At 41.8% G+C, this 19,227-nt stretch overlaps 1 protein-coding gene across 1 annotated transcript in view; it reads left to right on the top strand.

The window, feature by feature from the left end:
• Positions 1–19,227, top strand: part of LOC143354753 (neural cell adhesion molecule 1) — a 198,894-nt gene that overhangs the window by 106,648 nt on the left and 73,019 nt on the right. The window contains exon 2 of the mRNA XM_076789046.1: positions 16,582–16,711. Coding sequence (XP_076645161.1) covers positions 16,582–16,711 — 130 coding nt within the window. The remainder of the gene's footprint in view (positions 1–16,581; positions 16,712–19,227) is intronic.

Below are 19,227 nucleotides of genomic sequence, written 5' to 3'. Positions count from 1 at the left end.
TCTTAAAAAAGTACTATCATTCTTTGATATGTTTTAACATTTGATGTAGTTTCCTGCTTGTTTTGGTACACCGTATATACATATTTTGTTCATATTTGCATCCGGAAATAAATTGAAGGTAATTCATTGTGTTTTCTCTGACAAATATAATAAATTATATTATAATGTCCCAGTGCTACAAATATTACGATATGACACACAGTATGCAGTAATTACATAATGCATTTGCCATTGTTTAATTTATGTAGGATGCTCCGCAACGGGTAAATACGAAGTTGACATGTTTCGCCAAATATGCCTTCAAAATGAAATAAATTACAGAATTACAAACAAACCGCATAAACACGATACTATATAGTATCTGAGAGAAAAGCTATTAAATCAGATTACCAACGTGAGCAAATATAAGCCCTAAAAAATCCTACAAAATCCAAACAATCCAATTAATAAATTTAGAACTCGGGAACGTTAAAATTCGTCACGGTGATTATTACTTTAACTTTCTTGCAAATGTATCTTGGCAGGGAACGTTTCGACAATTAATTAAACAAGTCCTGTAGCATCAAAGAAGTGAACACACAGTTCGTCGATCTCAAATCTGCACTTCCTGTCCGCTAATCTGCACAAAGATCGGTCCGTTAAATCGCATTAAAAGATGATTTTCTCTCGATTGGGTTCCGCGCGAAATTTCCATTTAAGGCTGCTCGTATTCGCGTAATGAACAAAGCGTAATTTCTCGGTACAGGGATGTTCAATGGTGACGAACGATGTCTCAGCCAGTGAGACGAACAGCCGCAGATCCGTTGCACCGTTGCAAAATTGAGAGAGAGAGAGAGAGAGAGAGAGAGAGAGAGAGAGAGAGAGAGAGAGAGAGAAAGAGAAAACTTATTCGTTTTATCCCGGCATCGGAACCGTAATTATAAACTGCGACTTTTTCGCCATCGAAACCAACAAAGTGATTCCGCCTTGGCCGGTCGGACCCGACGATAACGAGCGACCCGATAATTGCGCTACGCTCGAAACGACGTAATTGCGGCCGCGGCTTGTGCGCTTCTTTTTTCTCAGGAGACGTTCCGCGATTCGCACTTGTGCATCCGAGATCGCGACTAATCGATAAATCAACGCACGCACTGGGACGAAACCCGGTATCAGCCCTGAAGGAATTATTTATCCCGCGGAACATCGTTTTATTGCGAAATGATTATCGGTGTAGGCCGAACACTCTGCCGAACTTGATGATACCTATCGTGGTCCGTAAATTTCGGGCCTCGTTCTCGAAACGCGAATAGTGATCGTGTTGATTGCTGGCCTTAACTGCCCTCTCAACGGCTTATGGTTGTGGACCACCTGAATTTTTGTGTAATTTTATACGCTTTTTCATACAGTTTAGAAGGCCTGATTTGATTTTGGTGTTGCTAATAGCTTGAGATTGTTTAGGGAAATTTTATTTTTGTAGGAACCTGTATTTACACAAAGTAGATAAATATATGATAAAGTAGATAAATTATATATATATATATAAATTCATTACGGAAGGTGTAAAGAGCTTAACACATAATTATACCTAAAACACTGCATTATGTAATTAGTCGAGGTAGTCACCCATTAAACTAAAATGTTCCACCCATTATTAGATCAACCTAATTCATTCTCCCGTACACAAACTGCATTATCACCATCCGTTCAACCGGCTGTTTGCTAGCCATCATCAAAATATTTTTCAATAAATTTTGCACAGCATCCTTGCCTAGCTCATTATCCTTATCAACGAGTAATGAACATTCAACTATAATTATCACATTCTACACACCTAAACATGTGAAAATAATTTTTCACAAGAATATTAGCCGTCATGAAAAGAATAGGATTGAACTTCACCTTGGCAACACAGAAATTTTCAATTTTTTGCTGTATAGTCCTGTACACCTCGACGAGAAAATGCTAAAAATCGAAGTTTCAAGGTGAGGAATTCACTGGTTCAAAAGCGATGGGTGTTTAAAGTTGATCGATTACACTTTGTTCAGGGAGGAGGCTCTGATCGAACGATAATTAAAATATAGAGAATCATATACGGGATCTCAACGAGAAGATATGATCGTGGTGGAACGTTAGCATTTTGCAAGGGAGCATAAGCTGTTGGGTCGATATCCGGCGAATTTGATCCGCGACGCATAAATTGTGTGCAGGGTGGTCGTATTACATCGTAGCAACTTATTCTTCGGCCGCTCCTTAACGGCGTTCAACTGATGTAAACCTTCCCGTGGACCCCCGTATACTGGGGAAGCTGTCAGTCGTAAAAGGCAAGGGGGCAGAAGACTGTAAAAGAAAGGACGAGGTTCGATAGGTTTCATCATCGAACTTTTTTACCGGCCCGTAAAAGAAAATCGGTACATCTTGGAAACAAGTGCGAGGGGCACTATAGGTTATTCGAGTGGAAATATTACGATTTATGAGAAAAGTTTGCCCCCGATCGTAGAATCAGCTCGATCGTTTTATGGCCCCTTTAATTGACCATTGTCTAGGCTGCGTTTATTGTTTACAGCTTTCTTTATGCCGCCTCGGGAACGCCGTCCGCTCTTCTGCCCTTAGAAACTTTCCTAGCATAGAATTCAGTAATACTTAACTGTGTGATAAATGTCTGTTCACCTGCAGAACCCCAGCTTCTTCCTCCACTCTTCTCGCAGTGTGTCTCTGAGACATACTCGATCACTATGCCTGGCTGCATATTGTTGTTAAGACATGCTGATATTAAAACTATCTCACTTTTACTGTTATACATAATTTTATACTCGACTAATTGACAATTTTTATGGATATTTTTATACATTATAATACGCACCATTGTGTTAGCTCTACAAAGAACTAAATGAACATTTTTAATATTCATTATGCTGTGCAGTCGGTGCTGTCAAATTGGAATAATGCATAAAATATTAACTTGAAAGCTACTTTTATTCATTAGTACGGGTATTAAACTACAGGCAGAATAATACCTAGTTAACTAAATTAAAATATTAAATCCTACCATTTTTATAATCCTCACCAGGCTTTTATAATCCTCGCAGGTATCTCTATACAATATGTTAATTCCCATTTTCATTTATGCTCATGAAATAGCAGTTTCATGTTGTAATCATTTGTATACATAACTCAATTACAACAAACACATTTTTCCGTCAGGAATCATTTTTCTAGACCGGTCAAATTTCAGCAACCAATGCGAAAATGAAATTATCAGTGGATCGATTAATTTTGGGCGTGTGTCGCAAAGAGAAAAGAATTCGCACTTCGTCGCGAATTATGGGCGCGTTCTCACGAAACCTTTCCACGGGAAACGGAAGTTGTCGCGTCGAATTTGCCACGAGCTTCTGCGCGGCAACTTTCGCGTTTCCCCAGAAATCGACAGGGTATCTGGTACCTAAGCGGCGGCTTAATTAAATTCGGTAAAACGTCCCGCGAACGGAACACCACCGCCCCGTCGTAAACGGTAAATTACGAGGCCCTGTAAAATGAACCGACTTACGTGTCGATGAGGGGAGACCTCCCCGGGGTAAGGTCGACGCAAACGTATATTTTTATTTCCCCCAAGTTCTGTCGTCGATTAATTTCTTCTTATTCCGATGCCGCACGTGTCGTTTTACGACTCCCGATTCTGGGGGCTCGTGCCACGGTGGCGATTGCGATACCCTTGCGTCACGTGCGTGAATGTGTAGGGTGTCCCGTGGAACTCGAAGTATTACACACCCCGTGCTCAAGAAGTTGTCCCATTAATATTTCATGAATTCAGCGTGATCAAGATCGATGTACAATCAGAGGGGTCGTGTCTGGCGGGCTGTCTGAAGCAAACGCGATTTTTCGGAATTTCTTTAGACTCGAAAATCGATTGCTTGCGTTCCAGCATAGTCCAGCGTGCTATTATAAATATCGAGCAGGCATAGCTATGAACAGACGCAGGGGTGGACCGTGTTCGAGTACGGGGGTAAAAAGGGGGCGCATTGGCGAACTCGCTAGCGCGCGTGCGCACGTCGTAACTCATACAGGAGATTAATGTCTCCGGCGGAACTCGAGAACTGTAAAGCTTCGCTACAGAACTGTTCTGTTCTATACGAAAGCTGTTACTCGCGGTGGAAACTGACGCGGGGATCGTGATGCGACTATGGAATGTCATAAAGAGCTGCCTTAAGTATTCAGCCCACCGCCTTTTCGCGTTTCCGTGGAAATTCAGGCTTTCTTATTGATAGCCATGCGCGACGGGGAAAAGGGGAAATCGTTTCCAGATACGTTTCTCGCGAATAAAGCGATGAATAGAGGAAAATAGGCGCCGTCCTTCATCTCGTTACCTTCCTTCCTCTTGTATCCGTGGCCCCCTTTCATGGATTCTTAGATTAGAAATTTATATCCCGCCGGCTTTCTCACGGATCCTCGTAAGTTGCTGCTGCGTATCTACATAATTTCGATTCGACGTCCCCCACAAAACAACAAGCTAACCAAGAAACTTTAGACTTTTATGCAAAAGGGCTGTATTAATTATAGGACACGACAGCCAAACATTTATTTCCATACATTTATTACGCATACAACGTAATTCTATTACTTTTATATTTCAATCACTGTTAAAATATTTATTCATTTATATAATAAATAGTTGTTTCGTATACACTAACGAGCAAAACTGAGTCTACACTATCTGAAGCAACATAACTTTTTACGAGTTATAAACGATTAAAAGTGCGATTTTCAGTCGAAAATCGTGAAAAACGGCAATTTTTCCACTTTTAAGCGTTTATAACTCGTAAACGAATTGACCAATATCGGTGAAATTTTCAGCATGGATATAATTTATTCGAGCGAATCAAACACATTTTTTAAATTTTCAATACAGGCCCAGATAAAAAAGCTAAAAAAACCAAGTTTCACTATTTCTTTTGCGACTCCGACCAATTCAAACTTTTTTACACCTCGTCTAATAAACTAATCCTTCTAACTTCTCAATAAAATTCAAGTCATTTGATCTACTTCTTAAAAAGTTATGTTGCTTCAAATAGTGTAGACTCAGTTTTGCTCGTTAGTGTACGTCTTTAGATTGACATGTATTCATCGAAGAAATCAATTTTTCCTCAATCGTAATTATTAGGATTTATTCTAAGAAATGTTGCAACAGTAAAACAAGCATGTTCGTAAACTAATCGAAACTGCAAAAGGGATCGTTCAATTTGAAGAAGGATTTGAAGATTTTATTCCGGCCGGAGAAACGTACTCTCGCACCGCGAGTCTTCTTTTCATATCTCATGTTTTTCGGGAGAAATATGAATTTCGCAAAAGTGCAGGATAACTTTGGGAACACTGTATACAATTCAGTCCGCGCGAATCCCGACGAATTCTGCAGCTATTCCTAAGGAAAAATGGTGTTCGTGTAATCCTTTGCGACCGAGTGAGAGCAGTCTCGCAGCCGGGACGCCGCCGTTTCAAGCACTCGAATCCCGAAAGAATTTGCAATGCAGTTTGAGGGACGCTCGCGCGCCCGTAGTATGCACGGCGACGACCAACTTGAAAGTAGCATCGGTAATTACGTGGATGCATTTTGCGCGTCGATTGTGAGGGGAAAAGCGCACACGTCTTGACAGTAACAGGTTCGCCGGCAAATCGGCTTTGAGTAGTTAGTAAAGTAAATCGCAGATATACATAATCTCGTGCCGGGCTTGGGGATCGTCAAAGGGAATCCATAAAGTCGCGACAACTACCTTGCGCATAGGGTGTCTCTGAAGTCTCCGCGCACCTGTGCGAGTCCCGAGCGAACCACTTCGGAACTCGATGAATGAAACCAACCACCGATTCATGCAAATCGCAGGACATTTCATAATTGATGAAGCTTCGTTTGTACAGTTGCTCGGCGCGCAGAAAATTGTTCTCGCGAACGACAAGACGTTCCTCCTCAAATGAGTTCTCGAGATCGATGGAAAATAATAACATACGAATTTGAATAGAATATTATCGCGTTTCGAACTTTCTAAAAAAGAACCTTTAATTTAACGTACCTACATCGGAAAATTGATTATTTCCCTGTAAACTCGTTCGTTTACGTAATTTTAATAATTGCATCGTCCAGCGTATTACATCAGGCGCGGATGAAAAATGGGAAGAAAATCGCAAGGAAAGCGGTGGTTCGTTAATAAACAATCTCCGGTTCTTGGTAAAGTTCGGCTAATGAAAAAGTTTTTCGCGTTTTCCGCAGTGGAAAGGGGTAAACGGATAACTAATTCCCCGGGCCAAAACCCGTCAATGGAGCCGCGCGGCGGGGGGGTTAGGGGAGGGGGAGAAACGAGAAGACGATTAAAGCGGTTCCATAACAAATGAAACATTCACGATTGAAATTTACGGGGAACACAGGTAAGCTCGCAAGCACGGCTTTATTTACGCGAGCCGGGTGCCTACTTCCCTCTACGGTAATTACTACGGCAATTACATCGCGATTTACAGTAATTACAACTTTTACTGGCTGAGCGGAACCCGAACCGTGCCCGTCGCGGCATTCTATCCCCGAGCAGAGCCACCTTTCCCTATAAAAAGGTTTCCCGTGCACCGGTAGAAACCATTAATCTACCTACTACGTTACCGGGCACAATATATCTAGACTTAACATAGAGTCGTCTTTGCCAGCCGGAGGATTTTTCTTCGAAAACCCGCCATTTTAATAGTCTCCTACGGTTTTCACGCCCGCACAAAGGGGAATGTCCCAGCGCTAGACACATAAATCGAACGAGCTCCTTTTCGCGAGCGATACATTTTTTTCTACCTGATAAGACGCTGAAACTTTTCAGAGGAATTAACACGTTCACTGTCATGTCTTTTCCAGTTGTTACTGTAATCGATTTCTATGATTTTACTCAACTTTCGTGGTCGTTTCGAATTGAATCCTTAGAATCAGGTCACTGTTAAGCTGTCAACTGAATTTATTTATGTTACAACTAGACTGCGGATGTTTGCGCAATTTCCAATTTTTACAGTCAGATTTTGAGAAAGTGGAACGAAATGAAATCATATTTTTAATGGTAGCGGCCTTTGTAGACCCGAAACAAATAATAATCGTATTAAATTCTGTCCAATTTTATATTCTAGCATTTTTCTTTTTAATTTCTATACTTACTATGTTACATCCAGTACATGCACATATAAGAAGCAAACATGACGTATGGTAAGAGAAGTAACGAATAAATAGCATCACATTTTTCAAAATTTAATTGTGCAGAGACAGTGTATCATGTCGGAGTTTCCACTCTGACTTCCAATCTGTGATGAAATTTATGAAACTTAATTACTGCGCGTAGAATAAAGAAGCGGGATTTGAAGTTAATTGCACGGTACACCTAACACACTCGTGTTACATGGGAAAGAAGGCGGTCGGTCACTGTAAACGTACACTGATCAGGTGCACGGCTTCAGTTATAAGGCATCCTTCTGCTTTAATTAATTATACGAATATACGAGCCGCTTGAACCGCGGCAATAAACTATGTGCGCATTGAGCAAAGGTGAAATATTAATCTACTAATTAGTATTGAGAGTTTCCATTACAGTGAAAAACGCTTTCGCGTGCCCATTGGATCGAGATATCCTTCCGAAATTGATCGGGACCCGTGGATACATGTAATAATAATTTTACAATCTATATGTAATGAATTCACAAAATTATATGTATGAAGATAATTATGTGGTATGGGCGTATAGATTACTGTGCTGGTGGGCTTCCTTTTAATCTGATTGCAAATTTTGTATTTAAATTACGATTTTCTCCTGAAATCGTCTAACGCTATATCAGCTAACCAAAATAGTTATTGTAATACTTTATCTACCATCAATTTATTAATTCGATGACTTTCAGCGTTATATCAACAACTAAACACTAAAAGTGACTCTCATCTTGCAAACAACAAAGCTGTATTTATCTTGTGCACGATTATTTTTGTAAAATTCGTCCGAACAAGTGTGCCCAGCAAGTATTCCCAAAAATATGTTTTTCAACCTGAATAATTGTAAAATAAAAAATCCCAAATACGTCATTTGGATAGGTTCGATTATACTAGTGTTAATAGTCAACTACGAGCTGCGTCATTATTGAAAAGGTTTACAACGAGTTCATTATTTCGAAATGAATATCAGGATGATTCGTCGCCCATATTGGAATAAAAGTTTCACGCAACAGCTGGCCCGCACTGCCCAAAAATAATTGCATTGCCGGGTTCAGAGCGTTTGAAGCGTGCACACAAGTTCGGAGGAATTAGTGGGAATGGATAATGCACTTAATTAATATTATTACATCATATCTTTCCCGATTTATTGGCGAGACGAGCCGACGTCCTGTGGGCGGAATTGAAATTCTCCCAATGTGTATCCACGGTTCATTAGGTGCTTATGGATGCGGTCGATGTTTTCGCGTCACGGTTGTCCTCGAATATTACAATAATTTTGATCGGCGGAATCGTGTAGCCGCCCACGCACGAGCACAGTATTGCCGGACATTTTCGACGTCGATCGATGCTTATTTAGCCTCGTCCGAACGCGTACACGCAACCCGGCAAACCATGGACTTATTACCATTAATATTTCAGCAGCATTTTATAAATAAACAACCAACATTAGACCGACCATGACGACTACGCCGAACATTATAATGAAGTCTTTCCGACTAGTCTGCCGGTTGCGGTTCTTGCGGGCTCTTTCATGAATATTTTCTAACTTCCCATCGTAATAGTAGTTTCTCTGGAATTTATGAACGTACGAAAAAGAATTTCGAGTAATTATTAAACGTCCTTGCAACACGAAATCCCATAAGGTGACTGGTCTACTCCCTTACCTCGTCTATGGTATAAGTTAAGAAGCAGTAACAAAAATTATAAAATGTGGTCTAGAAATAAAATCATTTCTAATGCAACGACCTAATTCAATATCTACTGTTTCCTCCGCTCCCTGCCAAGAAATTGCACTCTTTTTCAGCTGCGAAACAGACTGGATTCAAACCTGTAGCACTAAGAAAAATTATAAAATGCGGTCTAGAGATAAAATAATGTCTAATGCAACGACCTAATTCAATATCTACTGTTTCCTCCGTTACCTTTCAAGAAATTGCACTCTTTTTCAGCTGCGAAACAGACTGGATTCAAACCTGTAGCAATAACAAAAATGATAAAATGCGGTCTAGAAATAAAATCATTTCTAATGCAACGACCTAATTCAATATCTACTGTTTCCTCCGCTACCTGTCAAGAAATTGCACACTTTTTCAGCTGCGAAACAGACTGGATTCAAACCTGTAGCACTAAGAAAAATGATAAAATGCGCAAGTGCCTCGCGCTGCAGCAGACAATCAGATAACAATAATCCCGGAAGATTCAGGGTATTCTCGCAGGAGATAAACCCACCTAGCAGCCCAGTAATTACATCCTAAAGATGCGGAGTCCAAGTAGCAGTTCCATCTTCCTGGCAGACACGCGAAGGCGACGTTCTCGTTCGTCCTCTGGCGGGGCAGCTTCTTCACGGTCGCATTAATAGCTCGAGAAAAGATAACGAACGATATTAGGAACGGTGCCGGATAGGTTTATCTTAACAGCTCCGCTTCGTCCCGCCATTATCACGGAACGGTCTCACCCCGTATGCCGAACAACCACTCGAGGAAATAATTAACACCGGAACACGATCTATCGCGGCGTAAATCTAGATTATGTGTTACGACCATCGCGAAGACTTAAGAGAGTTTTAAACACTTCATAAAAAAATCAACGTCTCTTCCTTTCGCATTTTCTTCAAGCACGTGTGGTCAAAGGGTGTAGCCGGATAAGGAGGTCAAAAGTGCAATAAGCCATTCGATAGCTTACACAAAGAAAATACACAGAAAAGGTAAAAATTAGCGGTTTTGATTTTTTTTTACTGTGTGCCTGCACTTTGAAAAGAGTTGCTAAAACTGTAAAAATGTAAACTTAGTGTCTCATAATTTCTACAAGAAATCGGCATTTCAAAGTTTCTTTTATATTTTAAAATTCGATTTCCAAGCTAAAAATTCGGAAAAAGTTCGTGGACGTGCATTCTAGTAGCTAAAATATGCCTGATTATTTCAGAATTTTCAGTTGAAGAGGATGGGGACACATAGGGTTGAAAATTGGCCAAAGGAATTTTGCAAATTTTGCAAAGGCTATTGCAAATTCAATTCGGTTTGGGGGGCACTTTTGACCTCCGTAACCAAGTTATGAAGAACGCAGCTCTCATTGTAAGCAGGCTGACCAGAAACTGGTGGTACAATCGAAAAGTCTTGTATTCAAGCATTTCCGGGGAGCCTACGAGGGTGAAGAATTCCTTGACATTATTTTTTAATCGAAGAATCCGGCCGGGTGGTGTTGCACGCGGGGTCGACTGGTCTTAATTACCTCTACGTGGGACAATTTGTCTTAGGTTGGTACGTTTTAGCCGGGATTGAACGGCGGAATACGGTTCGTAATTGATGAGCTTTAAATTACGCCGGGCCAATGAGCAACAGAGTATTGCTTGCGGTTCGTGACGAGAATCCTATATATCGAATAAACTCGTACCCCGAGGCGGATGCGCCGATGGTAGAAGCAGGAGGACCATTCTTCCGGCGAATCCTTTCCGGCCACGCTCTCCGACACACTCGAAATTGAAGTTTCTTCCCGGACCCGCTCCGGAGCGCACATGAGTCAAAAGCAAAATCTATAGTTCGGCGCCAATTTGCCGCGAGTTTCGAGTTATGCTTCGATCCTCTCCCTTCCCGCGCTCCTACTTGAAGTCGAGCTACATATTGGCCGGATCTACGAAGAGCCACTCTTTCGCGAAGTATTGGCGAAAAGCGTCGGCAGGTGCCGCGACTAATCGAAGCGCAGCGGCGAATTTTTATTGAAAAATTTGTGTTAAATATATTTACTTGATGTATAGTGTTTTATATCTTGTTTGGTAGAGTTTTTTGTTTCGTTATTAGTAGATTTATTTCAAACTTACATTGACTCGTGAGTTTCTACTTTTCTGTCAGGTTGTAATAACTACAGACGAAAATTTACCATGAAAGTATTTTTATAATTTGAAGAATTGCAAAAGAAGAAATCGCGAACAAGTCGTTCTGGCCCGTAGTTCCAGTGCTAAAGATATTCGATTTTTCCTGTCTCTTCACATTCCACTGCTATTATCTTTTTCGAAAAGATTACGGAGAATATGGAAATTCGCATACTTTTAAGTCATCTCTGTGCTGCACCAGTTGAAACGACATCGTTGCCTTCAACTTCGCGAATCTTCCTCGTCGCTTCTGTCGCTTTGAAGTCCCGTCTCCCGTAATGAAGTTGAAGCTCGCGAATTTCCATATTCTCCATAATTCTTTCTAAACAGACAGTAATAGTTGAACGCGATTAATCGATTGAAATTAATGTACGATACCAAAGAGCTTTTCAAGAGTTATCAAATGATATCCTACATCGATGACTTCATCAACATCCTTCATATTAAATGTTTGCACAAAAGTAATGTCGCAGAGTGTATCATAAAAATCTGAACGAGGAAGAAATTAATTTTTGTTCATTGCTCTAATTATTCTAAATATCTGAGGAAATTCACAAATTTATAGAGCAGTCTGCAATTCAAATTCTTATTTGAGGGACTCTAATATCTATAAAAAATAAATTATGTACTCACCGTACCGATTTTATTACCATTTCTGCCATTTGTGCCTTCCTTCATATTAGAATAACCCATAATACCTTCACAATATCTACGTTTTATAAAATTGTAAAAGTACAATTGCAACCATTGCTAACCAAAAAGTGTGTTAACGATGCCTATAAATTGTTATTTACGCCCTCAGTAGCAGCGAACATTTAACCCTCAGCAGTTTTTCAAGTCTGAATAAAAAAAGAGCACAACGTGAAAAGGGCCTAGAAAATATATAACAAAATTGTATGATAGTTGACAAAACTGTAAAAAATTGCAATACAAAAATTCATTTGTCTTAAAATGTTACGTTAAATTCTACCAAAAAAAAAAAAAACAAGATTAGAACCAGTAAATAATGAATATTTGAAAACAGCACGTCATTGTAGCAAAACGTAGGAAAACGTGAAATCGATCACGTCACAATTTTCTCGAGAAGTTCCCGGTTGCGAAAATTGACACAGCTCGTGGAATAAGTTGTGCGGAACGTAGGACGGGTGAAAGGAATGATCGATCAGTGCTTCGATACTCGTCATTAGCTAATGGGAAGCTGAATTCGCTAACACCCGATAGGAAACTAATTCCAACTTGCTCGAGAAACAGCACGGGCTGTCTCGTGTCCCAGTTAAACGGGTGTGTAGCGTGCATCGTAATTTGTTGCCGAAGAATTCTGAACGCCCACGACGTTCCCGGTACCTAGGCGATCGATGCCGCGGACCGGTGGGGTTCATAAATAACCTTTCTACGTGGAAAACGAATCCATCAACGGCCGCTCTTCTTAACTAGCCAATTCGAGGCAACATCAAACGCAACGAAACCCCGTCGTCTTTTTTACCCGGCACCCTCCGCTTCGAGAACTGGCAGCCCCGTAAATAAGTAATCTCTCGGTTTCCTCGAATGCACGCCGGGTTCTCGAATCCCGAAGATGATCGCCTGACGCCGTTGCCGCCACCGGCTGAACGTGCGCGGCCCACGTTTATTTTTCCGTTTTATTCGACACGTAAAATTCGCTGTCCCTATTTTTCACCGCCTTTCGTTCCACTGCTGCGAGCCATCAACCAATGAAATACAACTCTGCTGTGCTCTCATAACCTGACACGCTCCAACCGCACTTCACCGATGCTAATTCGACGCTGACAGTTCAATCTCCGACACCGTGCACTTGAAACTTTTCGAACCCTCCGGTTTGCCTATTTGCTCTGCGAGATCCACGAATCGAACTTGTATTCATAAACCCATTCCTTGTACCTCGACACATTTGTATTGGACCACCCCGACCCACTGCTGCCCAAAACTGTGTCGACAATTTTCTTAATTGCGATCACAGAAATCCATTAACGCGAGATCTATGAAGCACCGGAAGCGACCGTTTTACCTCCTCTGATTTCTTCAAATTTTTAGGCAAATATATTTCGAGAAAATGCAAAAGAACATTTGTTCAACCCGACTCGTTCCTTAAGCATTGAAGATGCTTAACAATGTCGTGATCCTTCAATTTTTCAGAGGACTGTGTAAAATTATTTGATTAGCGATGGTCAGTTAAAAATATATCTGAACAGCCGTCTATTTCTGGCTTTGACACAAGCGGCCAGATTTTGCGAACCACGGGGTAAATAAATAAATGAGTGGTGGAGGGTTTCACGTCGGCGAGCCGGTGTCATGAAATATCCCTGATCCGGCGTTCTTCGCGAACAGGTATCGCGGAAAATGTGCTAACAAGGATGACGGGTCCGTCCGAACCCCGGGACGGTTTCCACGCTAATACACTCTCCTGTCGCTGAGCGCAAGTGATATAACGACGGGGACGACAAAGAAGAAGCGACTCACCCTCGGTGCCTTCCATTTTCCAGCGTTTCCCCCGATCTTCTGCCTGGTTACAGGCGTATCCCTGCGCGGCTTTTGCCCTCCCCTCGATCTCGACAGAATGTACGGTACGCTCGCTCGCTCGCGGAGTTTAACCGCCATTTTTCTCGTGATAAATGAAATTGTTCCGCACCGGGCGAGCGTGGCGCTTGTCACTGCGAACGTCTCTCCAGCGGCGCGCGTTCTCTGGGCCGGGTCAACAAAAATGTTCGTACTCCGCATTAAATAGAGTTCATGGAGGACCTCTATGCCCTTTTAAAAGGACGAGAAATATTCTAGCCGTTCGATTCAGCAATGAATAAATAATTGTGTCGCCAACTTTGCGGTAATGTGAGGTACACCTGTATAAATTAACCCTCGGACTCCTGCGAGTTTCACTACAGTTTTCTTTCGATACTAGACGGTGGCTCGGGACCGGCTTTCGTCGTATTTCGGATGAAGAATAAGAAGAGGATAGAATTGTACTTCGGGTCGCGAATGACTCCGGCATAGCACTCCGAAGGTTAATACGAATTGCTGCTTAATCGGAAATAAGATAGCGCCCAACTATTGCTTTAAGGATAATTGCATTCGGTTTTGACATGTAGAAGTAATGCTGTAGCAGTGAAAAAATTAACCTCATTTTGTTTAAGAAGAAGCGGTGGAGCTTTTATGAATTACGAAAATGTGGAAATGTGGAAATCCCGGAGGAAATCAGGAAATAAAACTTTTATAAATCTTCATTTCTGTCTTCGGTAGAAGAAATGAAGAAATTCAGAAAATGCATGGCTGATGAAGACATTAATTGCAACTAGAAAGAACCGCTTTAAGAAACGTAGTTTCATAACGTTCTGGCAGAATTCGGTCCAGTTATTAATTATTACAGTTATTCTCCTTCACGTCTTTTTTGTTCGATTTTTGTAACACTTTGTAATAAATTATATAAGTTTCCACTTTAAACGTTACCAGTGGTCGTTGAAAGTTCATTAGGTTTGTCATTCGATAAATACAGTCAGTTTTGCAGATAAAGTTCGGGGAACGCGCTTCTCGATCATTTCTTCGAAACTACAAGAAGAAACGTCCGGTACTTTCCCCGAAGATAATGTGCTTCGAATGTAACTTAATAATGAATCTTGTCGAAGCGGAAACAAACTATTCACCTCGAGAAATGCCAGAGATTCAATTAAATACATACTTGCATCGATCCTCCGTTGAAGAATACCAACAGGACTTCGCCGGGAATTTCGCTAGATTCCCTGCTTACAGACACAATTTATTCCATGGAATTACTTACTAATCGCGAATTAATGAACCCCGCTGAAAGACCTGCTTCGACGACGAGGGGAAACTTTACTCGTTACACTTTCTCACGCTTTTTTTAGCAGAACGGCAGGTTAAACTTGACAGCGGAGTTTATAAATTCCGCGATATGCGGAACCGTAATGTAGAAAGTTCCGCCACCAATAATATTCATTCGGTCTTTGGGGCGAAACTTTCCGCGGCTATTCGTCTCGAGATACTCGTCGGAACTGTCCACCCACGAATTTCCAATCCCGGGACAAAACCACAGCGGTCCCAAATCGCCAAAATCTGGTGAAAACCTCGAAACGGACCTCAGTTAATTCGAATGTCCGGGATTTTAGGGGTCGCCGATCACGAATCTGATCTCAGAATTCCTTCAAATAATCCGACCGATAAAACTTTCATTTAAAACGTCTCTTCGGGTATGTCTCGGTTAACCATCCGTATGATACGCAATACGTACAATTTTATTCCGATAGAAGGCGACGCTTTTTATTTCCAAATCAAAGAATCCCCTCTTCTTCTTTCCCGAGCTATCGCCTTACATCGGAATAAAACTGTAGAACTCGCAGGTGTATATAATTGTCATGCATATGATCGTAGCGGATAATTAAGCGCACGTAGGAAGTATGAAAGCCGCGTCACAGGTGAACCCGACGAAACGCTCGAGTCCATTTCCGTGATGTCGGCCAGGTTTGTGGAACTGGAGAGCGAGCTTTCGAAATTGTGGTGAAAGTGTGGAAGGCTTGGTGGGCCAAGATGGAAATCTGTCGGGCTGTTGCGATTGGTCGGGGGTGGAACAGTGATCGATGAGATCCTTGGGAGCGATCGGTCCTCGGGCGTCCTCCGAACGATCGTTGATTTCGGCTGACAACGCCGACAAACGCGTCACCACGGGGCCAGATAAGAGGCGACGCCCGTCGTGTGTGTGGGTCGGCGAGTAGCTCGTTAAAACATGATAACTCCATCTACATGTAAATCTAATAGAGTAGACAGCACCACGAGGACATCAAACCACCGTTAACCACCATCTACACCGGCAACCAGCAAGACGACGCGACGCGACGCGACGCGACGCGGCAGCGAGCACCTTAAGCTACCTAGGAAAGCCACGACCTTAACCGTCAGCGCGTACGTCACCGCTAAATTCTCCTGTAATAAGATCTAATCCCGAAGGATGTCTACGTTCCCCTTCCCCATCGCCGAGAGTACCTTGCCAGTGTCTGTGACAAGATTCCTGCCGGCGTGAAAGCCGACCGTTCCGCTTAGAACGAATGCGGTTAATTATGTCTACTCGTACATGCAAGCATAGATGGCTTAATAGGATTTTGCGGAGCCTCGTGGCTCGCAGATCTCATCCGAGACGCCCGGGGGACCTCGCCGATAGTATTTCAACTCTTTTGATGATAACTCGCTGGCCGCTTTTAACTCTAATTTTACGGTCTCGCGGCCCTGTTGCCAAACCGCTCTGCCAATTTTACGGACGCCTTTGTGCCAATATAACTGGACCGCGGAACTCTACGGAAACAAAAATGCGTGTTAATAATAAATGTGTGCATTTAATATCGTTCAAGAGCGATTATTTTATAGAACACTTTGTGATTATATGATCGAATATGAACAGGATGCTAAGGTGTTATTGAAAATTGGTTCGCGACATTTATTAGCGAATAAAAAATTAATTTGAACATGTGTCTCTTCGCCAGGAAATGTATCGTAAATGGTGTTTAATTTTCAGTTCCAGTCGTCGAAATCAGTGGTGTTCTGGGTGACAAGGTGAACCTCCCCTGTGACATTCGTTCCATGGACAACGACAAAGTCAGCATGGTGTTATGGTACAAAGGAATAGACGGGGAACCAATCTACAGGTAAAAAATTGTAAAAACTTTCCTTGATTGATCTTTATAACTATTTATCAACGCTTGTGTCAATGACTAAAATTTTCTATGATTTTCGACGCACTTTATAGTTCCAACGTATATTTTTATGCCCCCAAATGAAAATTAATCTGAAATCGTCCGAAAACTATAATAATTTCGGTATTTTTCGACAGAAACGTTGAAGAAGTTTTAAATAGAAATTGAAAGTGGGTGCCGAATTGTTGACACAAGGGTTGATCACTGAAACCATGAAATGAGGATAAAAAAGAATATAAGTTGCAATGCAGTAGAAAATTATAATGATCACCGTTGTTTTATTAAAACCTAGAAATATTATTTACATATCAGCATTTGTGTTGGTCTAATCTAAAATTTGCTAATAAAAGTGTGGAAAATAGTCAAAGAATTATCTAGAGTTGAAAAAATTATTTGTAATGTGGATATAACCGGTGACGTTTATGTAAATTTATATTTTTGTAGAAAAATTCCAGAGGGCAACCGTTCGATAAAATTTATCGTCTCTCATGAATAATTTCGATACAAGCGGTGCTGCATTAATTTTTATCGACGTTCGCATTTTACAGTTCCCGGAAAGCTTTTTACATTATAAATTTCGTCAATCTAGTAATAATGGTAAACACATTTGCCTGACAAAATATGAGATGCACCATGCGCTCACGAGTTATACGTTGCTGCAACCAAATAAAACAATAATCAATACACCGAGTAGATGTGAACGACTAAACACATTATCAACATGTGAATAAAAGGAGGAGAATCCTGTGACTCTCCGTTTTCTCGAATTGGACATCGAACTGTCTCGTGATGCGTTGACTCGTTTCGTTTCGTGCAGTTCCTGTCACTGTGATTCTTCGTTGGTATCTATTTGCTACATAAAAATATGCTATAACACTGCTAACAAATCGATAATCAGGTCGTCGATCGTTGGGCAATCACTTTCCAAATCAGTCGCAATCGGCCGTCGTGCAGTTTATAGGGGTGAAAATGAGGACCGCGGGCTTCGCAGACCCGTTGACAGCTGTGACACATCTTGAGGTTTATGACACGTCGATCGTTATTGGGCTTGCGAACCAGGACGCGAAACGCGAACGTGTTTGCCAAAAATGTGTAGCGATAAATCAACCTCTGGATAAACGGCAATCGACAACCTTGCCGCTAATAAAAAATAAAAATCCAAAAAGTATGAAAAACGATCGTTGATCGTTAGACCACGGATCATTATGCAAATATTTATCGGTTGCAAGAGACGGGAGCTAAATAGCAATTGGAGTAGGAAGTTACCAAAAAAAAAAGAAATGCATAAAATGTGCAGTCTGCACGGAACAAAATATATAAACTAATAGGAAATGGAACAAACCAGATTAAAAAGAAATTGTTATTCTAATGGAAGAGTAAGGAGCAAGCATGAGGCGGTTTTAGGAACGCCTTGTAGCTGTTTTAACACGTTGACTGCCATGTCACCCATATGCGGGTGACGGAATTATTTGTCCAGGTTTTGAAATCACTTGTTACGTTAATGTATTCATTGCACCAAATTTGATTAGCATCTGTAAAATTCAAGGAAGTCGAAGGACTACTCGGTATCACACATTTAATTTCTTTCAATTTTTATTTCATTAAAAAACTTACTTTGATTTCATTCAAAGTGTTGAAAGAGCTTAAAACGCGAATCTGATCTCGCCACGCAGAATTCGCGGGTTAATAAACTTTCTGGTTAACTCCGTTAATAGCATTGTCTTATGCAAGCAGTCGCTAAATTATTTCGGCCCCGTGCACCTCGCATCAGAGGCTAACAAGCCCAATGATTCCGCATACTAATAGACCGAAAGACCGGTGTCTGAAGAGGTATACGCGTTAAAGTAAATTCGCTGCCATCGTCTTGCGCGCGCTATAATCCCCAGTCCTCTACATCCCCTGAATTCATCAGATCCCCTGGAAACGAGCCTCGGTACAAAGGCAACGTACCGGTGCCAGCTACCACCTAAAATTTCCCGCGAAACCCGATAATCCAGGAATATAAATTACTCCGTGGGAAATAAAAAGACGAGGAGAGCGAGCGCGTAGGTGCCGCGCCGCGCAGGGCCAGTTCAGAAATTTCTCGCGTTATTTTCCGCGGTGATCCTCATGTGCCTCCTGACTCGCCGATTCGCTTCCGCGACCCGTGAAATTTTGCATATAGAATGGTCCTTGTCCCCCGTGCACCCCCACGTCCAAGAAATCGAGAAGGAACACCAGCCGAAGCCAGGGGTTGAGAAGAGACGGAGGGTAGGTCGTCGCCGGTAGTCGACCGGTCTGCTCATATTTAAGAAATGTAATAAAGTGTAAGATATGTCCGGGGGTGGCGATGCATCCTCTCTGGATCCTGCTCTTCGCTATCACCCCCTTCCGCCCATGATGGCGGAGGGACAGGCTGAATCGCGCGGCCCGAGCGTATAGGCTGTCTACTACTGCAAAGTAGTTTAATCCTCGCCACGAGAGGCGAG

This window comes from Halictus rubicundus, chromosome 6, assembly GCF_050948215.1.
Source record: "Halictus rubicundus isolate RS-2024b chromosome 6, iyHalRubi1_principal, whole genome shotgun sequence".
Classification (NCBI taxonomy): domain Eukaryota; kingdom Metazoa; phylum Arthropoda; class Insecta; order Hymenoptera; family Halictidae; genus Halictus; species Halictus rubicundus.
This window is presented reverse-complemented; position numbering and strand designations above follow the sequence as displayed.